The 24,714-nt window shown below is 39.8% G+C and overlaps 2 protein-coding genes across 3 annotated transcripts; one reads left to right on the forward strand and one right to left on the reverse strand.

Annotated features, from left to right (window-relative positions):
• Positions 1 to 611: 611 nt before the first annotated feature.
• Positions 612 to 16,574, forward strand: LOC135494163 (multidrug resistance-associated protein 1-like). The gene is made up of 29 exons (XM_064782002.1): positions 612 to 748; positions 1,273 to 1,449; positions 2,544 to 2,669; positions 3,417 to 3,554; positions 3,773 to 3,895; positions 4,152 to 4,213; positions 4,526 to 4,657; positions 4,909 to 5,145; positions 5,409 to 5,586; positions 5,768 to 6,022; positions 6,245 to 6,448; positions 7,323 to 7,469; positions 7,829 to 7,913; positions 8,033 to 8,099; positions 8,459 to 8,585; positions 8,729 to 8,905; positions 9,133 to 9,300; positions 9,543 to 9,735; positions 10,031 to 10,124; positions 10,462 to 10,603; positions 10,799 to 11,033; positions 11,343 to 11,653; positions 11,900 to 12,099; positions 12,258 to 12,384; positions 12,622 to 12,870; positions 13,080 to 13,238; positions 14,046 to 14,212; positions 14,404 to 14,598; positions 14,824 to 16,574. The coding sequence occupies exons 1-29, from the start codon at positions 710 to 712 to the stop codon at positions 14,933 to 14,935; spliced, it is 4,626 nt and encodes a 1,541-aa protein (XP_064638072.1). The 5' UTR covers positions 612 to 709; the 3' UTR covers positions 14,936 to 16,574.
• A 720-nt stretch (positions 16,575 to 17,294) lies between these two features.
• Positions 17,295 to 24,648, reverse strand: LOC135493807 (transmembrane protein 144-like). Of its 2 annotated transcripts, none has more exons than XM_064781389.1 (11): positions 24,541 to 24,648; positions 24,183 to 24,371; positions 23,666 to 23,788; positions 23,300 to 23,399; positions 22,234 to 22,314; positions 20,949 to 21,066; positions 20,004 to 20,149; positions 19,498 to 19,595; positions 18,942 to 19,159; positions 18,499 to 18,552; positions 17,295 to 18,262 (listed from the first exon to the last, which is right to left on the reverse strand). In XM_064781389.1, the coding sequence occupies exons 2-11, from the start codon at positions 24,367 to 24,369 to the stop codon at positions 18,179 to 18,181; spliced, it is 1,209 nt and encodes a 402-aa protein (XP_064637459.1). In that variant the 5' UTR covers positions 24,370 to 24,371; positions 24,541 to 24,648; the 3' UTR covers positions 17,295 to 18,178. The 2 variants fall into 2 exon arrangements, with proteins under 2 accessions (XP_064637459.1, XP_064637458.1); XM_064781388.1 differs by lacking the exon at positions 20,949 to 21,066 and adding an exon at positions 21,876 to 22,002.
• Positions 24,649 to 24,714: the final 66 nt, after the last annotated feature.

The following is a 24,714-nucleotide window of genomic DNA, read 5'->3' on the forward strand; positions in this document are numbered from 1 at the left end:
GCGCTGAAGGTGTTTAGGCGAACTGTTTCAGCAGGTTGTCACCAGGCAAAGTGCATCCACTGACTTGGGAGGACATTGGCTTAAATCTTCGGCGCAAAGAACAACGCAATAGGCCTACCTAAGTCTTGTCCCCCCCAAATTATTTTTTTATCGCATATAATTATACGCAGGTAAATGTGTGGGATTCTTTAGACTTCCTACACAATCCGTCAAAATGTATAGTGAAAAGTAAAATCTTTATTTTTCCTCTTTGAATATCGCAGAATAAGCAGAAGTCCTGTTATCTTTATTTCATGCTGTATCATTCTTTCAATGCGTTCGAGACTCGTGTTCGCCTGTTCTAAGCTGGAGAACGGGGAAGTGTAATCATCAATCATTCAAGAATCAGCCCCCGACTCCCAAAGCAGTCCATTCCTCATCCTAAAGTTTTGCTAAGGGACAAACAGAGCGTACAAGGACAGACCCCCCCCCCGTGTTGAACTTCCGCTATTCAATGACCTGCATGACTTGCAGAATAATCAAAGGAACGTGACCCACAACTCTCCACACACGCACAGTTGAATAGGGTAAATATCTTATGTATTGATTGAGCTCTAGAGTTGTGTGTGTGGAGCTTGTCGAGGAAGAAGCGAAAATGCTGACTTGATGTGCAACAGAGTTCTTCCGTTTTCTTCTCAAAAGTAACGTTTTCTACAAAAAGGAAACAAATATGGGAACATTCGAAGACTTCTGCGGATCCGAGTTTTGGGTAAGATCGAAGTTCTATAACCGATCTAGCTGTCATTGACCCGTTTGGCATGATTTTCAGTGTAGATAGAAGTGTCTCTCAAAAATTGCAGTTGTCAATGAGTGTGTTATATGTGTATACATTGTATATTGGGCATGATCAGTACCTGAACTACTAATAGCTATAGAGTCATTTATGAATATTGAGGTCACTGCTATAGATAGACCATATAGTTCACATGATTCAATGATGAAATTGGCACTTTGTCAATTACTGGGGTTAAAATGTGGTGTTAAACATTAATGATGCATCCTTGATCATATTCCAGTTTCTGAATTGTCAGTATTATGGGTATGATGACAGATTTGGCTTTGACCTTTTAGAATAGAAAATGATTCTCTTTTAAATCGACCTGGTCAAAGGGTTCATGGGTATTATCCCGGGGTATTATCAAAATTATTTTACAGGTAAACCACAGGCTCCTACTTCAGACCTTTAGGAGTTGGCATACAGTTTTGCTTAATGATTTCATTTTATCATTCTAGTCTGACAACCTAGCTTGGAATACGTCACAGCCAGATTTCACACCATGCTTCCAGCAAACCGTTCTCATCTGGTTGCCATGTGGTTTCCTATGGCTGGTACTGCCCTTCTACCTTACAGCCCTGTTCAAGGCGAAAGGCCCTGCCATACCTGTTAACACCTTCAATACTATCAGGACGGTAAGACTAATTGAGATTCTGACTATTCCTCATACCGGTCAGCGTTGACCCAACTGATCGAAGTGCTAGGCCTGGAAAGACCCTGACGTCATTGTAGTCAGTTAATGGTTGATCATAGGCATCACCATTCTGGCTAGAACTTGAGATCCTATACACCTTTCCAGAAATTGGGCGCTGAGTGTCCGAAATAGTGATGTCATAAGGGGAAACTAGGCCTTATGGTGGAGGGACAAAGGAGATAGTCATGGTTGACCAACACACTTGAATGCCTTTAATGACGGATAAGAGGGAAAAGTTAGTTCCAATGCAAGCCACCAATTTCGGGAAGCATGTATAGAGCTATTAGAATTCCTTCAAGTGTTAGTCTCGTCTTTGTTTTCAAGAGAACAACCTCCCAGGTTTTTAATCGGCGTTCACTTCATTTTGAAGAACTTCTAATTGCTTTAGGATTTCAAGTTTCAGCCAAAAATGTGGTATGGTCAACCCTTAAAGGCCTACGCCGTTCGTTAAACATTTTGAATTTGTAATTAAGAATTTTAAAATATCCTAGTGCGGAACTTCGTTCAAAATATAAATTTCAGCATTGCCGTTGTGTAGACTGATATACAAATACTATGAATACCAAGTTTATACGAAGTCTTATTTATAATAACCACAGTACGGCATTGTGTATTGGTGGATTTCTATTGAACTGGACCACTAGGAATTACGAATGGCGTACCCCTTTAATGAGTTCAGATGACTAGCATAGCGTACAAGTACAAATCCCTGTACAATGGTACAAGTACAAACATTCTACAATGTCATGTTGGCCAACATTATAACTAAATGTACTCTTAGTATTTGAACTTAGCATTGAATTTTCCTATTGTAGTTTGTGTACATGAATAAAATACCAGGTGTAAAAAAAACCATGATACACTTTTAAAACTGAATATAAAGATGTAGCTTAGACGTGTCCATTTTATGTGACATGATTTGACAAATCATAAATGTATTGAGTATTCGGCTTGATTTGAAATTTTCAAATTCATTTACAAATTTCAAATTACGGAATGTTTTTGAAAAATTCTGATATGTTGAATGTTTTCCAGGTTATTGGCATGTTGATATGCTTTACGAAGCTCCTTGATGTCCTGAAAGCAGCAGGAGACTTCAGCAATTCATCCCCTCCCCCTCTTGTGGGTATTGTATCACCATCAATACAGACTGTCACATTTGTAAGTTTGATTTTTATTCATTTCCAGCAATCGTGCAAAAGTAAAAACTGTGAACTGCCAAAATTTCAAACCACCTAATTTTGGCGATTCATGAACTGAAACATTTCTCATAAATCAGTAACGGACAGGTCAAAATTTAGTTAACCACTCTAAGGTCACACTAGACAATACTTTGGCTTAAAATTCCTATTATCCTGGTAATGTATTGAAATTTATAATCTTTTGAAATTATAGGCCCTGGATTTGCTCTGTAGTGTGCTTTCTACATATTCTCTACATTGCTAAATTGCCTTGAACCTTATTGTTATTTATTACTGGGTACACAGAATGATGTAACTGTGTTATTCATTCAAGTAGTCCAAGAATGAGCTGTTAAGTTTCCAGGTATTCCGCACTTTAACCGAAAAAATGCACTTTTAAACAATTCTACTCAAAGGTGCCATTTCTGGTCATGAACTAAAATCTTTCAGAGGCCGGAAACTAATTTTAATGTTTTTCTGTAAAGTACTTCTGTTGCAGTGAACTATTTCTGTGCTGAAGTTCAATGTAACATTAGATCCTGCTTTCACTACTAGTATGGCTGTTACTAATTTTAACACCCATCAGGAGTAGAAGTTTGAGTTAGTGCCAGTTAATGCCTGACCAAATGATTCCTTCATTCACTAGAGTGAGATTATTGCAGGACTGTTATTTCACACATAAAGAAAGAGAACAAAATGTTCATTCAAAATTCTGTTTACTCTTCAGGTTGTCGCAACTATTTTGGTGCAGGTAGAACGAGCGAAGGGGTTCCTGGCCTCGGGTGTTTTGTTTCTGTTCTATGCTCTTCAGGTGCTATGCGGAATTGTACCGTTCTATTCAAAGATATTACATACAGAAGATGAGGTAAGAAAGGGGAGTAAAGTGTCTTGCCAAATGTCTCAAATACTTTATAAAATGGTTTCAATCCATCGAGAAACAAATTTGGTACATGAAACAGAAAAGAGGAATTCCGTATCCTTGAGCAAAACATGCGTGATGTAACAAAATTACACCAACTGTGACATGACTGAAGGAATTATAAGGTCCAGACAACATTTTCAACATTTTCAAATTATTTTCAGGGGTCAATAGACGACTTGTACCGCTTTGTCACATTCTTCGTATTTTACGGGCTGCTGTTGATTCAGTTCCTCTTGTACTGTTTTGCTGACGAGCCTCCTCTGGATCCGATTTACACAAACGAGGTAAGTGTGCCATGTTCTTTGTATTTTAATGCATGTAGTATCCTTCTCAAATTGCCTATAGTGTCTTTTAGTCTCGAGCTTTAAGGATCCTCGAGGGCCAATAACAAAATGAATCAAATCGGAATCAAATTGGCTGGTTTAGACACACATACATTTTGTATTGAGAGCCAAGACACGTTCCAGTACATGTACACTGCAAACTTGTGCCACATCTTTGAAGTCTGTTTAAAGAATCTTACGTTCTTCTTTTCTTCAGAATGCATGTCCAGAGCTGAAATCTTCATTCATTGGAAGATTGACTTTCTGGTGGATGAATGGGTATGATAGTCCTTTCTTAGATTTTTATTCCCTTGCACGTTACGTCTTCTCTGGATTGCAGTTAACCTATAAATACCTTTGATTATTGAATTTACTAAAAATGAGTTTTGAGGTCCTCAGTGTGCCTGAACAGTGGTAGTTGTGAGAAAACTGATTCCAAAAAACTCCTTCTTCCCAGACGCAGTAGAAATTGGGAAAGAAGAATAACCAGTTCTGGTGTTTTCATTTGATACATTTGAATTATGTCAGCTGAAAAAGTACCATGTAATTTTTGCTCACAAAATGAAATAAATTTTTTTGTATTCTGTGTAGGCTAGTTATTCAGGGATTCAAAAAGCCATTAGAGGAAACAGATATATTTGACCCAAATCCAAGAGATATCACGCGAAATAATGCACCAGAATTTAACGAAGCTTGGCAAAAGGAACTTAACAGATGGAAAAGGTAAAGTTAAATGATAATATGACTCTTACACATTTGGGGGAAATCTTACACTCTGTCAGACCTGGTTACGTTGTTGGAGAATTTAAGGTATAAGAGGTTTTGAAATCATCAGAAAACCTAGAAATTATACTTTTTGTGGCTGATTTTTACCAAGGGTTTCACACATTACTGGGCTTAAGAGTAGACTGTTTTACACCATGATGTCGTAGACCCCTCAGTCGTAAACGATTCTTCTTCGTGGTCTGTTTCAGGAAACAAAACTTACAGAGACCGAAATATGATCGACAAATATCCACCAATGGCCGAGCTCCTCTCCTAGAAAATGATCCAGCAGAAGCCGAGGTTGAAATCAAGGATCCAAAGAAAGACAAAGGTGGACCTTCTCTTTTCAAGGTCCTCACAACAACGTTTGGGTCAAATTTCATCCGGGCATGGAGCTGTAAAATTGTTTATGATGTTCTTCAGTTCGTCAGTCCAATGATTTTAAAGTAAGTGTAGGAGTGAGTCAGTTTGTTAAATACGATATCCTTATTTACTCTGATATTGAAGGAAAAGGTCGCGGCCTTGGGCCAAAGCTGATATGTTGGGGGTTACCTGTAACTAGCACTTGTGCAGTGCATTATATGCATGACTTGGAACTCCCCTTTCTGGAAAATGCTTTGTCCCATCTGGAGTTACACCTTTAAGAGCAGTTGAACTGATATTCTGGTTACTAATGTCAGTGTCATGCATTGTACAACCTTCCTTTCAGACTGATGGTAGGATTCACTGAGGACCTTGGCATGGAAATGTGGAAGGGCTACCTCTTTGCAGCTTTGTTTTTCATCACAACACTAGTGCAGTCGTTCTTCTTTCACCAAGTCTTCCACATCAGTATTTGCTGTGGAACGAGGATCAAGGCTTCGGTTATTGCTGCAATTTACAAGAAGGTATGCAACTCTCTGTAAACTTTAAATTATTTGTAGCCATTATATTTAGCAGTTTTGGACTTTTAGGTTAGCGGTTTGACAAGATGATTTCAATAAGTTGTTCTTCTTCACGTGTTAAGGCCTAAAGGGAAAGAAACTTTACTTCTGATACTGACTCATATTTCCATTCTTTCCTCGCTAGGCTCTAACTATGAGCAACGATGCCCGCAAAGACTCGACAGTTGGCGAGATCGTCAACCTGATGTCCGTGGATGCCCAGCGCCTGCAAGACGTTGCAGGTTATCTCTGGATGGTATTCTCGGCACCCTTGCAGATCACTCTCGCCATCTGGCTGCTGTGGAATGAACTTGGCCCGTCAGTCTTGGCCGGAGTCGGCGTGATGATTCTGTTGATTCCGATCAATGGAGTTATTGCTGGAAAGTCAAGGAAACTACAGGTAAACTTTATGCTCGACTAAGTTTTGAGCTGAAGAAAAAAAGTTTGAGGGGAGGGGGGCACTGTTATCAGTTGAATGGCCTGGCTGGTGATAATGGCAAGGATTAGACTGGACTCCTTTTTATAATTTCTCCTTTGTGTGATAGTAATCGCCTTGGAGAACTTATCACAGTGTACACTTTGGAACACTCTAATGATTGATTAACCACTTGGACATTTCCAGATAACCCAGATGAAGCTGAAAGATGCCCGTGTCAAGTTGCTAAACGAAGTTCTCAATGGTATCAAAGTGTTGAAGCTGTATGCGTGGGAGAAGTCGTTTCAAGATAAGATATCTGCTATCCGAGAGAAAGAGCTGATCACGTTGAAAAAATATGCTATTCTCAGTGCCATTGGGTCATTCTTTTGGACCTGTGCTCCTTTTATGGTAAGTGGAACCTTTTTTTTCTTCATTTGAAAAATCGATAGCATTTTCACGGCTTTGATCTCAGATTGATATCTTTGTATGTTTAAAAAGAGAAGTGTTTTCATCCTGGCACTTGATGTAAAGACTTTATCTGGGTCACGTCAGGAGGAGTCTTTCTGAAAATTTGGTGGTTTACAGCACTTCATAGCTATCATGTCAAATTTCTTTTCCCCTCTAGAATATGATGGCATGCTTTACAGTTTTTGTGCTGTTTGACCCCGAACATTTCTCATCGGGCCGAGTTTTCACAGCGGTAGCGCTGTTCAATATATTGCGTGTACCGATGATGCTGTTACCCGCTGTTGTATCTTACATCATTACAGTAAGTCATAATGAGTACCAGTAAACATGACCTAAAACAGCATGTCTTTGATTTCAATATAATAGTCAGTTAACGTGTACGATTACTTTCACTGCGTTCTTTCCCCCCCTCATGTCACAGCTAGAGCCTATGGCGACTGACTGTAGTGAGGTCCGTCCTCCCCGAGTAGGTTTCTTGGGCTCATCCCATAATATTCTGACAAGGTGGCAGACAGTGTGATTTTCATTGTGAAGAAATCAGTTCCACCGTGTCCAAATTGGCTATTTGGCCGAAATATGATAGGAAATGGAAGTACCTCGAGTCACCTCCACAGTAAAAAAAAATTGGATGAGTTCAATCTGAAGCGCGGTGAAAGTAATCAAACATGTGACATGTTTGACATATAATGTAAAGTACTAACAGTTACATTCATGTATAGTGTCGGTTACCGAGTCCTTGCAGTGACCCCTTCAATTTGTAATTGTGCATAGTTTGCATAACATGCTGTCAGTCAGTCTCTCTCTATATCTATAGGTAACTCTTGCATGTTTCGGTGCATTCGTAACATCGTCTCCTGAGAATGTGCTAACATCCTCGAAGGCGTTCACGTCGCTTTCTCTCTTTAACATTCTGAGATTCCCAATGAACTTGCTGCCCATGATGATCAGTTACATCATTACAGTAAGTAAACGAATTTTAAGGTAACATTTTTATGGGGGTGCTGTGTGTCGCTCTCGTGAAGACCTCGAGCAAGTCATTTCACTTTTATTGTCATGGTCTTTGAATGAAATGTACGACCAGGATTCCTTGCACTAGGTGCTTATGTGAGCCCCTGAGCCAAAGTCACTTATTGCAATATGAAGTTATTGTTGAGGAACATCCAAGAATATTGAAAGTCTTATTTTCATGTGATCGTTTTTAAATACAAAACTGAAATAGAGTCTTCAAACTTGAAATAAAAACATTCCCCAGCACTAAGGTGGGCAATCTCTCTTCTACGACTTCATGTTGTCTGATAATTTTTTCTGTCTGGTTTCCAGGCCAGTGTATCCATCAAACGTATCGGAAAATTCCTCAGTCACGAGGATCTTGACTCTGACAGCGTACAACATGATGAAAATGCACGTAAGTTCTATGGTCAGCACTATATTTTCGGAAGAGGAAACTGAAAAGATTACTTTCGTTCTTTTGTACCAAATACAGACGTCTCATTCAAGTAACTGTGCATTTCTCTAACTTTTCAGCTTACCCTATTTACATTGAGGATGGTACGTTCAGCTGGGAATTGAACCAGGAACCTATCTTGTCAGAGTAAGTAAGGGTTCTATTTTACTTTCACCACCAAAGAAGAACTGGGAACCTAGCTTGCAGATATTTTAGATGTGTTAGTTTGTCTCTGAAAGGCCTTGTGGCTGTTCAGACCTGTACTTATATTCGTAGAGGAAACATTGGTTTATGCATCCTGTCGAGGATTTAACCCAACCCACATTCTCCGTGTGCAGTGCGTTCTGACCCATTACACCACTGATCACCCATTATGTACATGTGATCTTTCAATAGACAGTAGACAACAGAAGTAATGGCATCATGACCCTTAATTGGGTCTCTTCCCAGTTAATGGAATTATGGAAATCCATAAGGTCTATATCATCATCTTCTTTCCTTTCCAGCATCAACATTGAGATACCAGACGGCGCACTTGTCGCTGTTGTAGGGCAAGTTGGAGCTGGAAAGTCCTCTCTTCTCTCCGCTCTACTTGGCGAGATGGTCAAGGGCAGGGGACGTGTCAACGTCAGGGTAAGCTGATGGAATTCACTAATCAAATGAACACATTTTGGAAGTTGAGCCCATTCCTGAAGCCTTTCACTCTTGCATCAGGTTATTTACACTCAACTGTGAAATCTTTTTACTCTTTAATCTTTGATATGTTTGTATTGCAGGGCTCTGTTGCATACGTTGCGCAACAAGCTTGGATCCAGAATGCAACACTTAAGGACAACATCCTGTTTGGTCGTCAGATGAACGAGAGCCGCTACCACCAGGTGATCGATGCCTGCGCTCTCAAACCAGATCTTGCGATTCTACAGGGTGGGGACATGACAGAAATCGGTGAAAAGGTAAGAAGTGTTGGACAGATCACTTTACCTCCATTGCCAGGTTTCTTGTTGCTGGTTCCTTAACCGGGGCAAGCGAAAGACCGAATCCAAGTAAGAAAGAGTATTGTTGTGTTCAACCATAGTCCAATCAAGTCACCCCTTCTTCATCAAGAGTTTGCCTAATGGAGATTAGTCAACACTAAACGAACCAGGATTATTCACTCAATAATCTTGTGGTCAATTTTCAGGGAATTAATCTTAGTGGAGGACAGAAGCAACGTGTAAGTCTTGCCCGGGCCGTTTATGACGATGCTGGTATCTACTACCTGGATGACCCACTCAGTGCCGTTGACTCCCATGTGGGAAAGCACATCTTTGACAAGGTGATCGGACCAGAGGGAATCTTGAAAAATAAGGTAGGCTTGTGAATTGGGCTGACTCCGGGAGAATATTTACACTGGCGTATCCTCTGACCCTCTTTCCTTGCTCTTTCAGTCTTTACTCTACACATGTGTTGTTGGCTAGATTTGAGAAGGAAGCTCTGGACTCTCCTAGCCGTTTCCAATTCTCACAAGGCTGTCTTTAGGTTTCGGTACATAAGATGGAAAAAGGTTCTTTAACGTTATGACTGACTGATCTTCTAATTACTTGATTTCAGACACGCATCCTGGTGACTCATGGAGCCCACTGGCTGCCATTTGTAGACCAGGTCATTGTACTTATGGACGGGCGGATATCAGAGGTGGGATCATATGATGAGCTTCTCAGCCATGATGGACCATTCGCACAGTTCTTGAAGACGTACCTCCTCAATGGGGAGGAGGAGGAGGATGAAGAGGAAGACCCAGAAAGTAAGTTTATTACCATCACCTCCTGTGTGATGACGCTCGTGGCCACCGTAAGGACTGATTCTAGATCCTAAAAGTCCTTGGTTTCAATGTCCACAGGTTTTGGTGAGACAACCATAACCTCTTGGGTTGGTATAAAATGTGTCATAGGCAGATTCTCGATGGAATATGAGACCAGACAGGTCTTTAAATTATTTTAGTTTGTACAACTTCATCAGATATATATATATGTCGTGGCATATATTCTCAATCTCGAGAAGTTTCAGACTTGTCTTATTGTGCAACTTTCTGATTACAGTCCGTGACATCAAAACCCGTATCCTTCAGAGGGTAGAGAGCGTGACATCTGATGCTTATAGTGATACAAGTGATCAAGAAGGCAGAAGTCCAAGGTACTGGTGATATCGTCTATAGATACATGTAGTTTTTCTCTAAAAGTGTCTCACGGGGACAGAAGTTTTTTAATTCTTGATATCGTAAACCTCTCAAGAAACGTTCATGAAAATGGAGATTTTTAAACAAAACTTTATAATACCAGCGCAAGATAAGCTAGATTGATTGATAAAGCTTAACAGTTTCGAGTAGTGGGTAGTTGTTTTTTTTGAGTTTAAGGTTGAATTCCTGCATTTTAAGACTGTATTTTCAAAAACTTGCTAGAGAGTTTTTTTTTTAAATATGAAGAATAACACATTTTCAGTCCATGTTCACGCCAGTATCTTTGTGTTTCAGGCGACGTAACAAGTCGACGTCATCACCTCCAGTCCTGCAGAGGGCATTGTCAAGAGACTCTCTCAAGGGCGAGAAGAAGGTGGAAAAACTCCCGCAGGAGAAAGATAAGTTGATCGAAGATGAGAAACGTGAGGTTGGAAAGGTAAGTAAGCACCCTGCAGGGATGAGACATGATAATTTTAGAAGATTTCCTGTTTTCCCTCCAAAAATCAAAAAGATCCATGCACCAGTTCTCTGAGGAACTTTGAATTTTCGAAATCAGACAAAAAATAAAAACTTTTAAATTTTACTCAGACCTGTATTTCCAAACTGGCAATCAGTTTTCTCTCCCTTGCAGGTCAGATGGACAGTCATCCTCGATTACCTGAGCGCCCTGCGTCTTGGCCTGGTTCTGCCCTGTCTCTTGATGTTTACCCTGTATCAGGCAGCATCGGTCGGTGCCAATGTCTGGCTGAGCGTTTGGACTGAAGACCCAATCATGAAGAACGAATCCATCGCAACTAATTCATCCGCCTACGTTGCAAAGCGTGATTTTTACTTGGGAATTTATGGAGGATTGGGTGTTGCCCAAGGTTAGTTTCCGAAGAAGTAAAGAGACATGACTATCGTATCTTCTATTGTCTTGGTGATTTCCATAACAGTATACATGTATATATTTGCCTTTGAGGTAATAAAGATTATGATATTCTCAGTACTTGAGTGTCAACGCCAGGGAAAGCTAGAGATGTGAAATTGTCCATTCGTCTATCATAACTTGGCCTTAAATATTAACACAGTACTGTTCAAAAACAAACTCTGCTTCGCCAGTGCAGAAGAAGACAATATCGCCGCTATCACTATCTGTTTCACGTAACTGAGTCAAATCTTTCTTGTCATTCCAGCTGCCTTTGTGCTGGTGTACGCCATTGGGTTTGCCATCTGTACTGTTCTGGCTTCTAGACGTATGCATCTGAATATGCTGGCAAACGTCCTCAAAGGACCAATGTCCTTCTTCGATACGACACCTATTGGCAGAATCGTAAACCGCTTTTCACGAGACATCGAGACAATAGACAACATCCTACCGCAGACATTTAAGTCGTACATCAACACTTTGTTTACTGTGATCAGTACAGTTGTGGTGATATCGTACAGTACGCCAGTGTTTTTGGCAGTTGTTGTCCCAATTGCAATAATCTATGTCCTCATCCAGGTGAGTAACCTCTAAGGCTGTGTATAAAAAGATTTTTGCTTGTGGCAATTTTCACCTGTTTGGTGTTCTCTTGTGACCTTTAATGAACCTTAAGTTGGCTTATTTGATGTTCCTATTGGGCGTACCAAGGAATAGCTTCAGAGACAATGAAACAACGCCACAAGTTTACAAGAAGTAGTTAGGTTACTGCACTTTCAGGACTCAGTTGTGGTAGTCCTTCAAAACTTATCTTAATTCTTTTTCCAGAAATTTTATATTCCCACCTCGCGTCAGCTGAAGCGTATCGAGTCCACGACGCGTTCGCCGATCTATGTTCACTTCAGCGAGACGATCACGGGTGCGAGCACGATCAGAGCCTACATGAAACAGGCCATGTTCATCAGAACCAGTGAGGAACAGGTGGACAAGAATCTGGTCTACTATTTCACTGGTAATTCAGCCAACAGGTGAGATATTCAAATACAATAGGAATTCTCTTTTTAGAACACCCTCGGGACTGACAAGTGCTCTCCTCAATAGAGAGATGTTTTGATTGGAGAGGTAGTTCATAACATGTAGATGAAAACGGTTGTTTCTCACATTCTGTTGAACTTATCTCTTTCAGGTGGCTTGGATTCCGACTTGAGTTTATTGGCGGCCTTGTTGTGTTTTCTGCTGCCTTGTTTGCCGTCCTAGGCCGAGGGACGATCACCGGGGGTATCGTTGGTCTCTCTATATCTTATGCCTTACAGGTGAGTTGGCCTCGCTTCAAAGAGGTATGATTGTTTCAGAATGAATCAAAAGGAATGCCAGGGGATCTGTGCATTTAAGAGAATATGCATACCAAGTTTTTAAGAATTAACATCTGTCCTTCACTTGGAGAAGTTTAACCAGATCTCTTGTAAAAATGTACTTCCATGGTTACGGATTGGATTTGTTTTTAGAGTGAAATGAGTGGAAAAGTCAATGAAAAACACTGTTATTTACAGGTCACGGGTAGCTTGAATTGGATGGTACGCATGTCCAGCGACTTGGAAACCAACATTGTGTCCGTCGAGCGCGTGAAGGAGTATGCTGAGATTGACACAGAAGCTGAATGGTACAGCCAGGATAACCCACCACCAAATGACTGGCCAGCGACTGGTCAAGTTGACTTTGATAACTTCTCCGTTCGGTATCGAGATGGTCTTGACCTTGTCCTCCGAGGAATCACGTTCCACATCAGTGGAGGTGAGAGGGTAAGTACCATTACTTTGGTCATTGTAGCCAAAGGGTAAAACTGAAATTCCTTGTCTCTCGGGTCGCAGGCTATTTTGCTGATGAGGGTTTTGGTGTCCCACCACTGTTATGCTGACAATGCCAGTTATAGTGGGGTTGAAACCTGTGATCGTGATTTTAGCTCTACGTATTAGCTTTGCTGATTGTCTTCTACAACTTTTACTTTCAGGTTGGCATCGTCGGGCGAACTGGAGCCGGGAAGTCCTCCCTGACGGTGTCGCTGTTCCGTCTGATCGAGGCTGCCGGTGGAAGAATCGTGATTGATGGGTGTGACGTGGCAAGGATGGGACTGCATCAGCTTAGATCAAAGCTTACCATCCTTCCTCAGGTAAGGTAATTGGCAGCAGACATGAAAATGTTTTGTTTACAGATCGATTGTCACCAACACGTCAGTCTGTGCAAACTATTAGCATTAAAGCGAACTGGAACCGCCGAGCGATTTATTCAACTTTTCGACTTTCACCGCCCGAGAAAGTCGAGTTCAGATTTGTAGCTCCGCCCCCAGTGCCCGAGCATGCGCAGTTCAATTTGTTATTATTGAGAATCATGTGAGAATCACGTGAGTCATGCGATCTTTCATTCATGAATTTTCGTAGTAAATTCCATAGTAGTGACGTCACTGAATTATTGACAGCTAGGCGCCATGTTTCATTCATGCCTCGTTCTGATCACCCGATACGCGGGAAATGAAAACGAGGTCATACGAACTGGCTTGGCGGTTCCAGTTCGCTTTAAGGACGGGATACTAGTATTGTTTCTGAAGTATGGGGCCGGACCATGTTACTGTTCCAGCCCATCTGGATAAAGTTAAGAGACAAATCTTGTCCACAATGTTTGCTTGTAAGTGAACTCCAGAACTGCCAAGACTTTCATATGTTCTTCCAGTTGCTTCATTTTCGGTATTGCAAATGAGCAATGCGTAGATTATTTGTGTCTAGAAATAGTTGTAGTATTGTCAACATTGAATTATTTTCTCTTCTTTTAATTAAAATATTACAGAATATGATTGTTATGATTTCATATTTTGAAAAGAGCAAAGGAATAATTTGTTTTGCAAAAAATGCTACAAAAATCATAAAGGCGGTGCTGCCATCTAATGTGTGTTTATGTAACTAACCAAAACAACACATTTCAGGATCCTGTTCTGTTCTCGGGAACCCTTCGCATGAATCTCGATCCATTTGATGAGTATTCAGACGCACAGATCTGGAATTCACTGGAAAATGCTCATTTGAAGAAGTTTGTAAGGGGGAAATCTGAAGGCTTATTGTTTGAATGCGGCGAAGGTGGACAGAACTTAAGGTGAGCTTTCAATAAATCGATCCAGATGTTGGAAGGCCACTGAAATATTACTTGATCATCTAAACACCTTTGTTGATGAGATGTCAAACAAAGTGAAAGTCTTGCTGTATGTCAGTAAACAAACAATTTAATTGGCCCCAATTTAATCAAATTTGCTGCAGGCTGAACATTTACTATTGCCTCATTTTCAGTGTTGGGCAACGCCAGCTTGTCTGCCTTGCAAGAACCCTGCTCCGAAAGACCAAGATCCTCATTTTAGATGAAGCAACTGCAGCGGTTGACCTTGAAACAGATGACCTTATTCAGAGAACGATCCAAACGGAATTTGCCGATTGCACAATTCTGACCATTGCTCACCGATTGAATACTATAATGGACTATGACAGGTGAGGGCGCTACTATGGAGCTGGTCGTTGGTTGCATTCTCCAAATTTGTCAAAATGTTGATGAACTTTCTCAAAATGATTCAACGTTCTGGCAGCAGATGACCTGACATCAAAAGTAGTAGGAAATTTCAACCATGTTGATGGCCAAACTGTTGACACAACTTGCAAGGAGAAAATCAAGCATTTTTGTTTGTTTCTTTATGAAATTTTTCTCACTATTTTCAGAGTCATGGTGCTGGATGCTGGAAAAGTAAAAGAGTTTGATTCTCCGTCGAATCTATTGAAGGACAAGAAATCTGTGTTCCATGGGATGGCAAAGGACGCCGGACTGGTCTAGATACATTTGCCTGGGATGTGAAATCTCTGTTTTTAGACAGATTTCCCTCTTTCTCATTATGTAGAAAGATGAAGATGACGGCAGAAACTGAAAGGCCTACAAGTATGACTTAGCTCTGTGTAGAACTTTGAATAGCCTGGCATGTTTGTAGAAACTACTTAAATACATTCCATGCTAATTGTGGCCTTCTTCAGTGTTATAGGCCTACTGTAAGCTGTAAGTAAATTAAGTTGGGATAGGTTATTGGGCAACACAAAGCACTAGTAGAGTCAATATTTTTCGCAGTTGTTCACTTTCCACATCTCACAATTGAGTTTAATGATCATTTTCAACTAGTTTTCACCAAAAAGAGCTAGTAAAATATATGTTCCATGATTCTCACTTGTTCCAAGAACTGAGCTCAAATTTTATTTGCTCATTATTTCATGAAATTGTGACTTTTGGAAAGTGATGTACATGTTGCGTCTTCTTTAGAGCTTTTAACTTCACGTCTGCAATTGACCAGCCCTATTATGACTCCAACATGTAAATCCATCACCTGTTATGTGTTATGTGTACTATGTAATGTCTGTATGTGTATGTGAAGAAGTATTTCCATCCATTGTACAAAACGGTGTATATTATATTTCTTCGATTTTATAGAATTATATTAGCTATTGCACAGTGCTCTAGTTCATTAAGTTGCCAACAATTTCAGTTTTGCAAGGCGTTGCAGATCATTGGGACCTCAACAGCCTTTACGGTTTCCACTGCACCATTCACAACACTTGACAACTCTAAATTGTAGATGTTTATCAACTGACCCTTGGCTGTGGTCCCCCCCTCCCTAAAAAAAACCAACAAAATAATAACTCGCAGATGTTGATTTGCGGCTTCTTTATAAGTACCGTTAGGACACAAGTTTTAGTATGATGTTTGAATGCATTTGAAACAAGACTTTTACTTTGTATATAATCCTGTCACTGCTGTGCATGTTGAAAGAGTCCCAAACGGGTCTGGTACATCACACATTGAACAAACACAATAGTTCATGGGATGAGCTTTAAATTGTATTTAAATTGTTTCTTGAATCCAATTATTTGGAGAGAGGAGGAATTAATTTAAAATCATCATGCAAAACATAGAGATATTTTTACATTTTGTAGTTGTTGATTTGTTAGTTAAATATTAGTTTAAATTCTAGTGATCTATTTAATAGACTTCTCTGATTTTCTTGTACATATAACAAATTTTATTAACCTGTGATTATGAAGAACCTGTTGAAGAAAATAGATTGTTTGAACTTGGTCAAAGAATGGGGGCAATCAAAAAGGGGTTGGGACATGCCACTGCTTGCGAGTAAGGGTAGCAGAATCTGGGACACATTTCACAATACTCATGTATGCCAATAGCTTTAAAGCTCAAATAAAATGCAAGGGACCGGTGGTAATGAAACTTCCTGGATAGAAGGTAACAGAGATAGAGATGTGGTATTAGCGAAAACATTCACAAATCAATTGTATATTTATGTGTTGAGGATGGTTACCAAGTCTTTATTTTCTGTGAGGTAACATGAACCCGTTTCCATTTTTGGCTAATAACCCAAATTCTCTTTGTTGCATCAAAAAAGTATCATTAATAAAAGAAAATATTCCTTAAATTGGTTTGTTGTTAAGTTACCTGCAAAGTACTTTATCATGACCAGCGTTTAATAATCCTGTTCTGAATCGTAAAAAGTGCATGAATTTATGATTGGGACACATGAAGTCGGTGCTTTCACTCCACACCACACTCCACACCCCGATTGGAGGAGACCCGTGCGTCATGCCAATTCTCGCACAGGATACCGAGTCAAAGGAGTGGATATCGCACATCCCGTCATCTTGTCTGATCTCAACAAAAGGTAATTTCTAGGGAGAAAACGTCCTGGCTGAAGTGGAGCTACTCTGAGCGATGAATGTGTGAAGTGCTTGCCCCAACAAATAGCATCAGTGTTTCATAATCGGCTATATTCTGTGATGCCGTCCTAGTTGACGGGACAGTTCCTCCGACTTCTTCAGCGTCTGCTCGGCACTCTCGAGAGGTTATTCTAGAGAGTATTCCTCCACCCAAGTCCAAGGGGGATGTGTGTGTTAAGCATGCCACTGCAGATGGATGTTAATCAATCAATCAATGTTGGCATTTGTAGTGCACTCCAATTACTCAGCGAGTGGGTATTATGGAGCCCCAAAGGCAACTGCAAAAAGGTGGGCCTTTAGGAGCTATGGAGCTTTTGCGGCAGCTGGTTCCACAGTTTTGGAGCAGTACAGAGTACAGGCTACTCCACGTTTTTTAGGAAGGCTTTAGGTGACCCTGAACATCGAATAAGGCAAGTCCTTCATTGAATCACTATCTTTTATCAAAATTTATTTACAAGATTTATGCTTCTACTATTTACAGCGTCATCATTTAAAAATTTGAGTACATGAAGTAAAATATAGTAAGTAACTGAACACGTACAAAGGTTCAAATATTTTGTTACTGCCCTTTCATTTAAAAGGAACAACCTAACAAGCATATGGGTAACCTGCTCAGAAAAATGGATGGGCAGATGTTTTTTATTTAATACAAAGGACACGTAAATAGACAAATCTAAATATTATGTAACATTCACAGAATAAGTTAGGCACCGATATAACAATATAAACGGCTAAGAAAGAAACTTCTCTTCAGAGTATTAGACCATTCCCATGCTCGCTGCAGACAATCATAGAACTGTTCAAAGTGGCATGCAATGCTACACACTTCCTAGTACATGTAGGCCTACGATATGATCCACAAGTAATCCGAATGAATTATATACATATTTGGATTCTACACATTATTAGAGTTTAAATTGCATCTAAGCCATTGTCTCTATATTTGCTCACAAGCCTCCACAACATCTTTGAGAATGCCAAGAGAAGGGTCCTCTTGTCCTCTTTCACATTCACTCTTGTACATGTAGACTTACATAAATGTAATTAAAATCCACATGCATTGGGAATGATTTTGCACATTTGAGTATAAGTCTCATCTAAGTAGTTATCTCTGTGTCTGTCGGTAAGCTTTTACTCCGTCTTTGAGAGTGCCAAGAGAAAAGTCCTGTTTCTTATACATATAGGCCGACATTATGATACACATGTCTTCTGAATGAATGCGGTAAAGTTCTGAATTCTCAACATTTGAGTCATGGAATCAGAGTATACATGTAAATATCATCCAAACTGTTGTTCAAGTCCTGTACTACATCTTTGAGAATGCCGAGAGAAGTGCCCCGCTGATGGTGACACAGAAGGCGATCACAAGGATGACCAGGTTTCGGCAACCCTAAAAAGAAGACAAGAGAGCAATGAGTGGATTTACACTTTGTTCAAGCTTAACAAAGCACCATAGAAGAAAGCTACAACACAAATTACATGCTGTGTACAGTCACCTCAAAAGTAGAAGGACAACATTTGCTGGCAAATAGTCCTCTTATACATGTAGCTTTCTTTCAGCTTGTTTCTTTTTGTTTGACTTCAAGATGGCAAAATAATGATTCCTTAATATATGTTAGACCTCACCTGTATTTCTTTGAAGACGAAGACTCCCCATAAGGATGCTATCAGAGCAGGACCCTGTGAAAGAGACAGAAAGGTAATGACAAGACAACGACATCGATGTAAAATATCCTATTCCCCTTGTGAACAGCAGCAGCTTTCAATCTAATCTGTTGGGCAACTAGGTTAGTCTTGACTGGAATCCCATCTCAACCACATCTGATCATATGCAGATCATCAACTCAAGAGTTGTTCATAGTAAGCAACCCACTGTGTTGAAATTGGTCGAAAGTTTGACCCTGTAACTTTTTATTGCATCCGTCAGTTCAGATATTGAAGATATCATCGGTCAGTTTCAAGGATGATGTAAAATAGACAGATAACCTCATTCCAGAACCGAAGAAAATAAAGTCAGAGGTTGAGTTGTACATGTATATGCAATATGTTGAATCATTATAGGAACTTACCGTTGTGATGATAGGAAAGCTGACAGGCTCCGACAGTGTCTCATTGGCTATGAACCAGCCCGTCTGTGCGACACCCCACATCGCCCCACTCACAATCCCAGGGAGAATGGCTTTTGGGTAAACTCGAGGCTTGTTCTTCATGATTATACAGTATACGAAAAAATAGAACACGCTGGTGGCGTAGATCCCGCAGAAATGTGCAAACACATAGTCTAAACCTGAAAATATGGAGATTTGGTTGATTAGTTTTTCCCAGCTTGAATATGGCGGGGAAATGTGGAAAACCAAGTGGCATTGGATAGATTTTGATGTACGATTCTGACAGACCACAAAACCTGTGAAAGCATGAAACAGGTATACAAAGGATACAACGGAATCAGACCCTGACTGTACTTCTTACGACTCAATATGACACTATTAGACTGATAGATAAAAATTGAGAAGTAAATCACTCCGAAATAGATGCCCAGCATAAACTTAACTTTCATTACGTGCAAGGGTGTTTGTTATACATGTGCTCAGGTGGTATTCTACATGTTTATACTGAAAGACTTACCATCTTTACTAGCGCCAGGATAATTATCTTGGACATAAATCACAGGAGTAAAGCACAGGCCATAGAATACACCTGATATAGCAGCCAGCACTGTACCACTGGAAAGGATGACGACATAAGTTGAAATATTCATATGGAAATGTTAAAAACAGCGCAAAGACTCCGCATATAGCTCTAAGAGTTCTGTCACGTGACAGGCGGGCCTGAAGCCTCAATGTTCATATCAATATTTACTCTTTCTTTTTGTTCATCTCTGCAAAGTCACAACTAAAACCGTCATCAGAGATCGAAGCCTTTCTCAATAAGGATTGCCATGCATATAAACCAAAGCTGTGTTGACTGTCTTCATGGTTGGCCAGACTCCATCAACTTCTTTAAGTTGCTTTAATTGAATTGCATAGAGGCCCAATGACAATTAACTTGAATGAAAGTCTTTACCTCATTCAATTTTCGAACATTTACCAATTCCTAAAAAACAGTAGAAGGTTTATTCAAGATGTGCTTACAGTATTCTTCTCTGCAATGGACTAAGACGGTCAATGAACGTCTCGCCATTTGTGTCATCATCCCCGCCTGAGATCTGTACTGTGGACTGACTGCTTACTGTGTGAGAACCGCTGCCTGTGAGGGAACCACGCCGCCTGGTTGGGGTCTGAAAGACAGAGAGATCTTGTATCACTTGCAACAAAGATCATTCGATTTTAAAGGAGAAATGTAACAGAGTACACGTACATGTGTAGTTTCACATCAAAATTGTTCCTTTTATCAAGACCATTGATTAAAACAATTTGCACATCAAAGGTTTTGTATACTTTGATATCAAAGGCAATGGATATTCTCATGGCAAAAGTTAAGCTGGCACATATTGCAGTGACAATTCAGAGGGGAAAGTTAAGTTAGGAGTAAGGATATCAATGAGCTCTAAAACAATATTGGGTCATCAGAAAATAAGTGCATTGATTTATTTGCTACAAACACATGGTGCAGATGTCTTAAGCAGTGAGGATGAAGTGCAGAACCTGGGTTCAATATTTTCTTGAGGTACAAGTGCATGAACTATGTACATTATTAGGGCATAACAGGATTGGTGAAATGGGAACACACAAAAGGGAAACACAGTTACATGAAGAAGCAAAATAGGAGCAGACTAAATGGACATCACTCTATCAAAAAGTGACGTTATCTACAGTGGAAAAGCAATCAGTGTTTAACCCTTACTAGACTGAGGCTGCAAGAGCTCTGGCACTTTTAAAGAAGTTCCAAACTGTAATTTTATCACCAAAAGCCAAAACAATTTCATTTTTAACTTAGGTTTGGTGCTTTGAGTACACATAGACAGCTTGTGAAAGGAATGAGGTGATGGGACATGCACGCATGATGCATATGTCACCCACAACAAAAGGGTTAAGATGTGTTATGCTCAGTCCTCTAAGGTTAGACGCCCAACTGACCTTATTAGAAGCAAAAAGTAAATAACGTCTCTGCCCATCATCTGAATGAATAGCAGGGTAGGATGACATGCGGTCTTGGCCGTTTGGGGTGCTCTTGATGAAGAGAAAGATAACAGCCCTGGCAAAGCCAAAGAATAGAAATATAATTTGCCGCTTAAAAACCGACATTCCTTCGTAAGAGTACAGTACTTGACAGAATCCATACACATGACATCAAATAGTTCAGTCAAGTTGTCATGTAAAAAATTGGAAAAATCTGATTTTTTCCTGTGTCATGACGCATCGGTTTCATGACGTCACCAATTGACAATTTCAATAATGAAATCTCTTGGTCTTAACATCGACATCATTATCCTGAAATGCAAGTACGGGACATCATGTCGTTTGACTGGTCAAGTGTAGCACTGTTATGTGGGAAGACAGTCTACTACATCTCAACTCTCTCATATTTTGTAATTCAAAATGAAAGAACCAAAGAAGAGTGAGAATTTCAGTGCATGATTTTAACCCATTCCATTGAACAACTGCATGCAGAAACATCATAAATGCCATCAATCCTAGAACAAAATACATCCATGAACAATGCACAGAGTTAAAAAAAAGGAAAAAGCGAACTATGGAAAAAGCAAACCACAAAAGCTGAGAAATAAGTCCAAATGGTCATAACTTGTTTGGATTGTATGTGTCCATCAGCATTTAACATGCCATTTTAGATTGGTTCACATGGCTGACAAATGCCATATAAATATATTCCCATAGGCTTTCATCTGTCTTACTTTGCAAGTAACCTCCTCTCACGGTAGCATGGGAAAAGTAAATGACAGACCCAACAGACTGAGAACAATGAAATAATCTGGGACTATGGGCCTGGCCAACTCCAGACAAGTTATTGCGCAATCAACCTTGGACTGAACACAGCGGACTCACTCCATAAAGGGTTAAAAGTCTTTCCTCATCGTCGGAAGATGGCAGTTTAGGTTGATAAGATTCGATAGGGACGTTGGCGGTTTCTATTTGCTGGATGCTTGGCTTTATGAACAAATATATTATAGCGCTGCAACGAAGCAAATCATTGGTCAATTCTGAGGTGGTGATTCTCAGATCTTTCTGAGCCTCTCTATTTTCGTGTTTACAGATAAAAGCAAAAGTTTATGGCCATGAAAAAGAAAACCTCATTGGGTTGTCAAAATGCTAAATTGAAAGTATGCAAAAGTTGCAATTTAACAAAACCACTAATAAAAAGTTTAGTCTATAAATATGGGTTGAGTGAAGATTTCTTACTAACCTTAATGCTGCCAAACCAACACCGGCATAATTGAATGCTAAATTGTTAGGAACTTCTGGTTTTATGCCAAACCAACCAAATCTAGAAACAGATAGGAAAAAATATCACTTGAAACACTTCTAAATGAAACTAAAGCGCCATGTCATAGCAGGATGATTCAAAATAACACATGACTGAGTTATGATTACAATTACAGATAGTACAGTAGGTCAAAGAAGAAAATAAATGGTCCTGTCAAAACTCATTTCATTTCATTTGATCAAGCAATCACTTCCTGGTGCCTCATGTGCTAGGATAACAAAACACTTGAGACAGATGAAAGACCATAGATATTGTTTCAATAAATCAAAGTTAAAACTGTAGTTTGGATTTTTGGAATAGCATTCCGCGAAGATGACGTCACTGCAGCTGCTGCCCTCTATTTCCCCATCGCTGAATTACAGGCAATGTTGGACAAACATGCGGTTTCGTAATGGATTCAGGCTTTCTAACTAGGGCAGTTAGATTCAATCTGGCACATGTCCGAGTGTTGGAAATACTACATAATTGTTCTGAATATTTCTCTCTCTGACTCTATGGTATCATTCATGCTAAAAACAATGCAGGGTCAAAGATAATTGACTTTGAAATAAGCTCAAATGCATAGAAATAAGTGTCGATGTCCGACTGTCACGTGACTAAAACGTCATCAATATCATATGCAAATGACCTTGTGAGCTATAAATAGTAACTTCGCGGAATGCTATTCAGTTCTGTATACCGGTATGTCAGAAATCATTATTACCAGCTTGGTAACCCTATGGATTTTTGCTGGAGGTTTGGAGTCGACTATAAGCTACCGATTCCACTATAAGCTACTGGTACAGGTTATGATATTCTCTATTGAAGACAATTTGCTAAGTTGGCAAGCAGCTGTGGTATAAGGAGAAATAGATAAGGCTTTGCTACCACAGCAAGATTGCCCACAGGAACTTCATATCATTCTGTTTTATGAAGGCTGCATGTAAATTAGTCACTGCATAGTACATGTACAATTCCAAGTAAAGCTCCATTATCCTGGTCTTACCTTCCGCTTGCCCAGCCAGATATCAAATTGAATGAAGCCCATATCAATAATCCAAGACTTAGTCCAATGGTTTTCACAATGGTCACAACGCAGATGTTTCCTGAAATTGACATAGCATAATATATATTGAAAAATTAGACCAAGAAGAATCTTCTAACACAATTAGCATATCTAAGCATTGATTTCTTAATGATAAGATGGTTTTCTCATACGTTGTATTGCATTGGAATATGGATGGATTTCATATGTCCTCTACTCCTTCCATATTTTACAATTTCTTGACCCAACCTAAATGTTGTTTACATTATAGTTGCTCAGTCATTTATCACTAAGAGACAAACACTGTGACTTCTACACAATACATACCTGTGGCCCATAAAAACCCACCCAACATGGCCAGTGGATAAAACGTTGGGAATCCCTGCACAGCATTCACAATCAACCCAACATTCCACACTGCTGTTGTCATAACCCATTGAAAAAACATGCCTGAAATGAAGATAAGATTATAGTTTTGGAAATTACTGAACTTCACAGAGCAACTGGCTAAGGAAGTCTTCCTAAGTATTTTAGTATAAGAGAGACCCCTTATTCAAAATGTATTTGAGGATGTTGGCCTTGAGAATGGTTTGCCTTAAAGAAGGCTGCCCCCAACAAGCTGAAAACACAATAACACATAAATAACAATAACCAATAAATACTAGGTAGGCCGAGGGGCCTATTTATAAAAGTAGGATGCATGGCCTAAAAGAAGTAAAAGGATGCTTGGGACAGATGTTGGAGAAGTGGAAGAAAAATTTAATTTGTAAGATCAGCTGATGAAATATGGATTAGGTATCTGGCATTCCTGGCATTTTGGACTGGCGCTGTTTGAAAGACTTACCATCACCAGTTTCAAATGTCTTGATCGGTGCAAAATTGCTTCCAAAGAAGAAACAAGAAATTCCAGCTGCAATGAATCCAACATAAGTTGGAAATGGAGCCTCTGTTGGTGCCGCGGTCGTCATGTTAGGAAAAGCAGTGGTGGCAGCATCCATGCCCATGCCATTGTCATCAAGTATAAAACTCATTTCTGTAATGAAAGCTATGCAGAATGGGTAACATACGATTTTGAGTGACAATGTGAGTCACTGTCACTGACACACTCTCAGTCTCACCATGGAGGTATTATTAAGACACACTTCTGCAGGTCCATGCATTGGCACACTAAATATCAATTTCTGAACAAATCAACATCTTACCTTTTGCATTAAAGTTATCAGATTACACTAAGGAATAAGAAATCACAAGAAAATGTTCAAATAAATAGATCACAGCTGACATGGCTGACAGGGTCCATTTTAAAGTCATGTGACTTGCCAAAGTCTTTGAGGGGCCCTTTCAAAAATAAATGAAACGTGACCCGGCCCTCCACG

Source organism: Lineus longissimus, chromosome 9 (genome assembly GCF_910592395.1).
Source record: "Lineus longissimus chromosome 9, tnLinLong1.2, whole genome shotgun sequence".
Lineage (NCBI taxonomy): Eukaryota > Metazoa > Nemertea > Pilidiophora > Heteronemertea > Lineidae > Lineus > Lineus longissimus.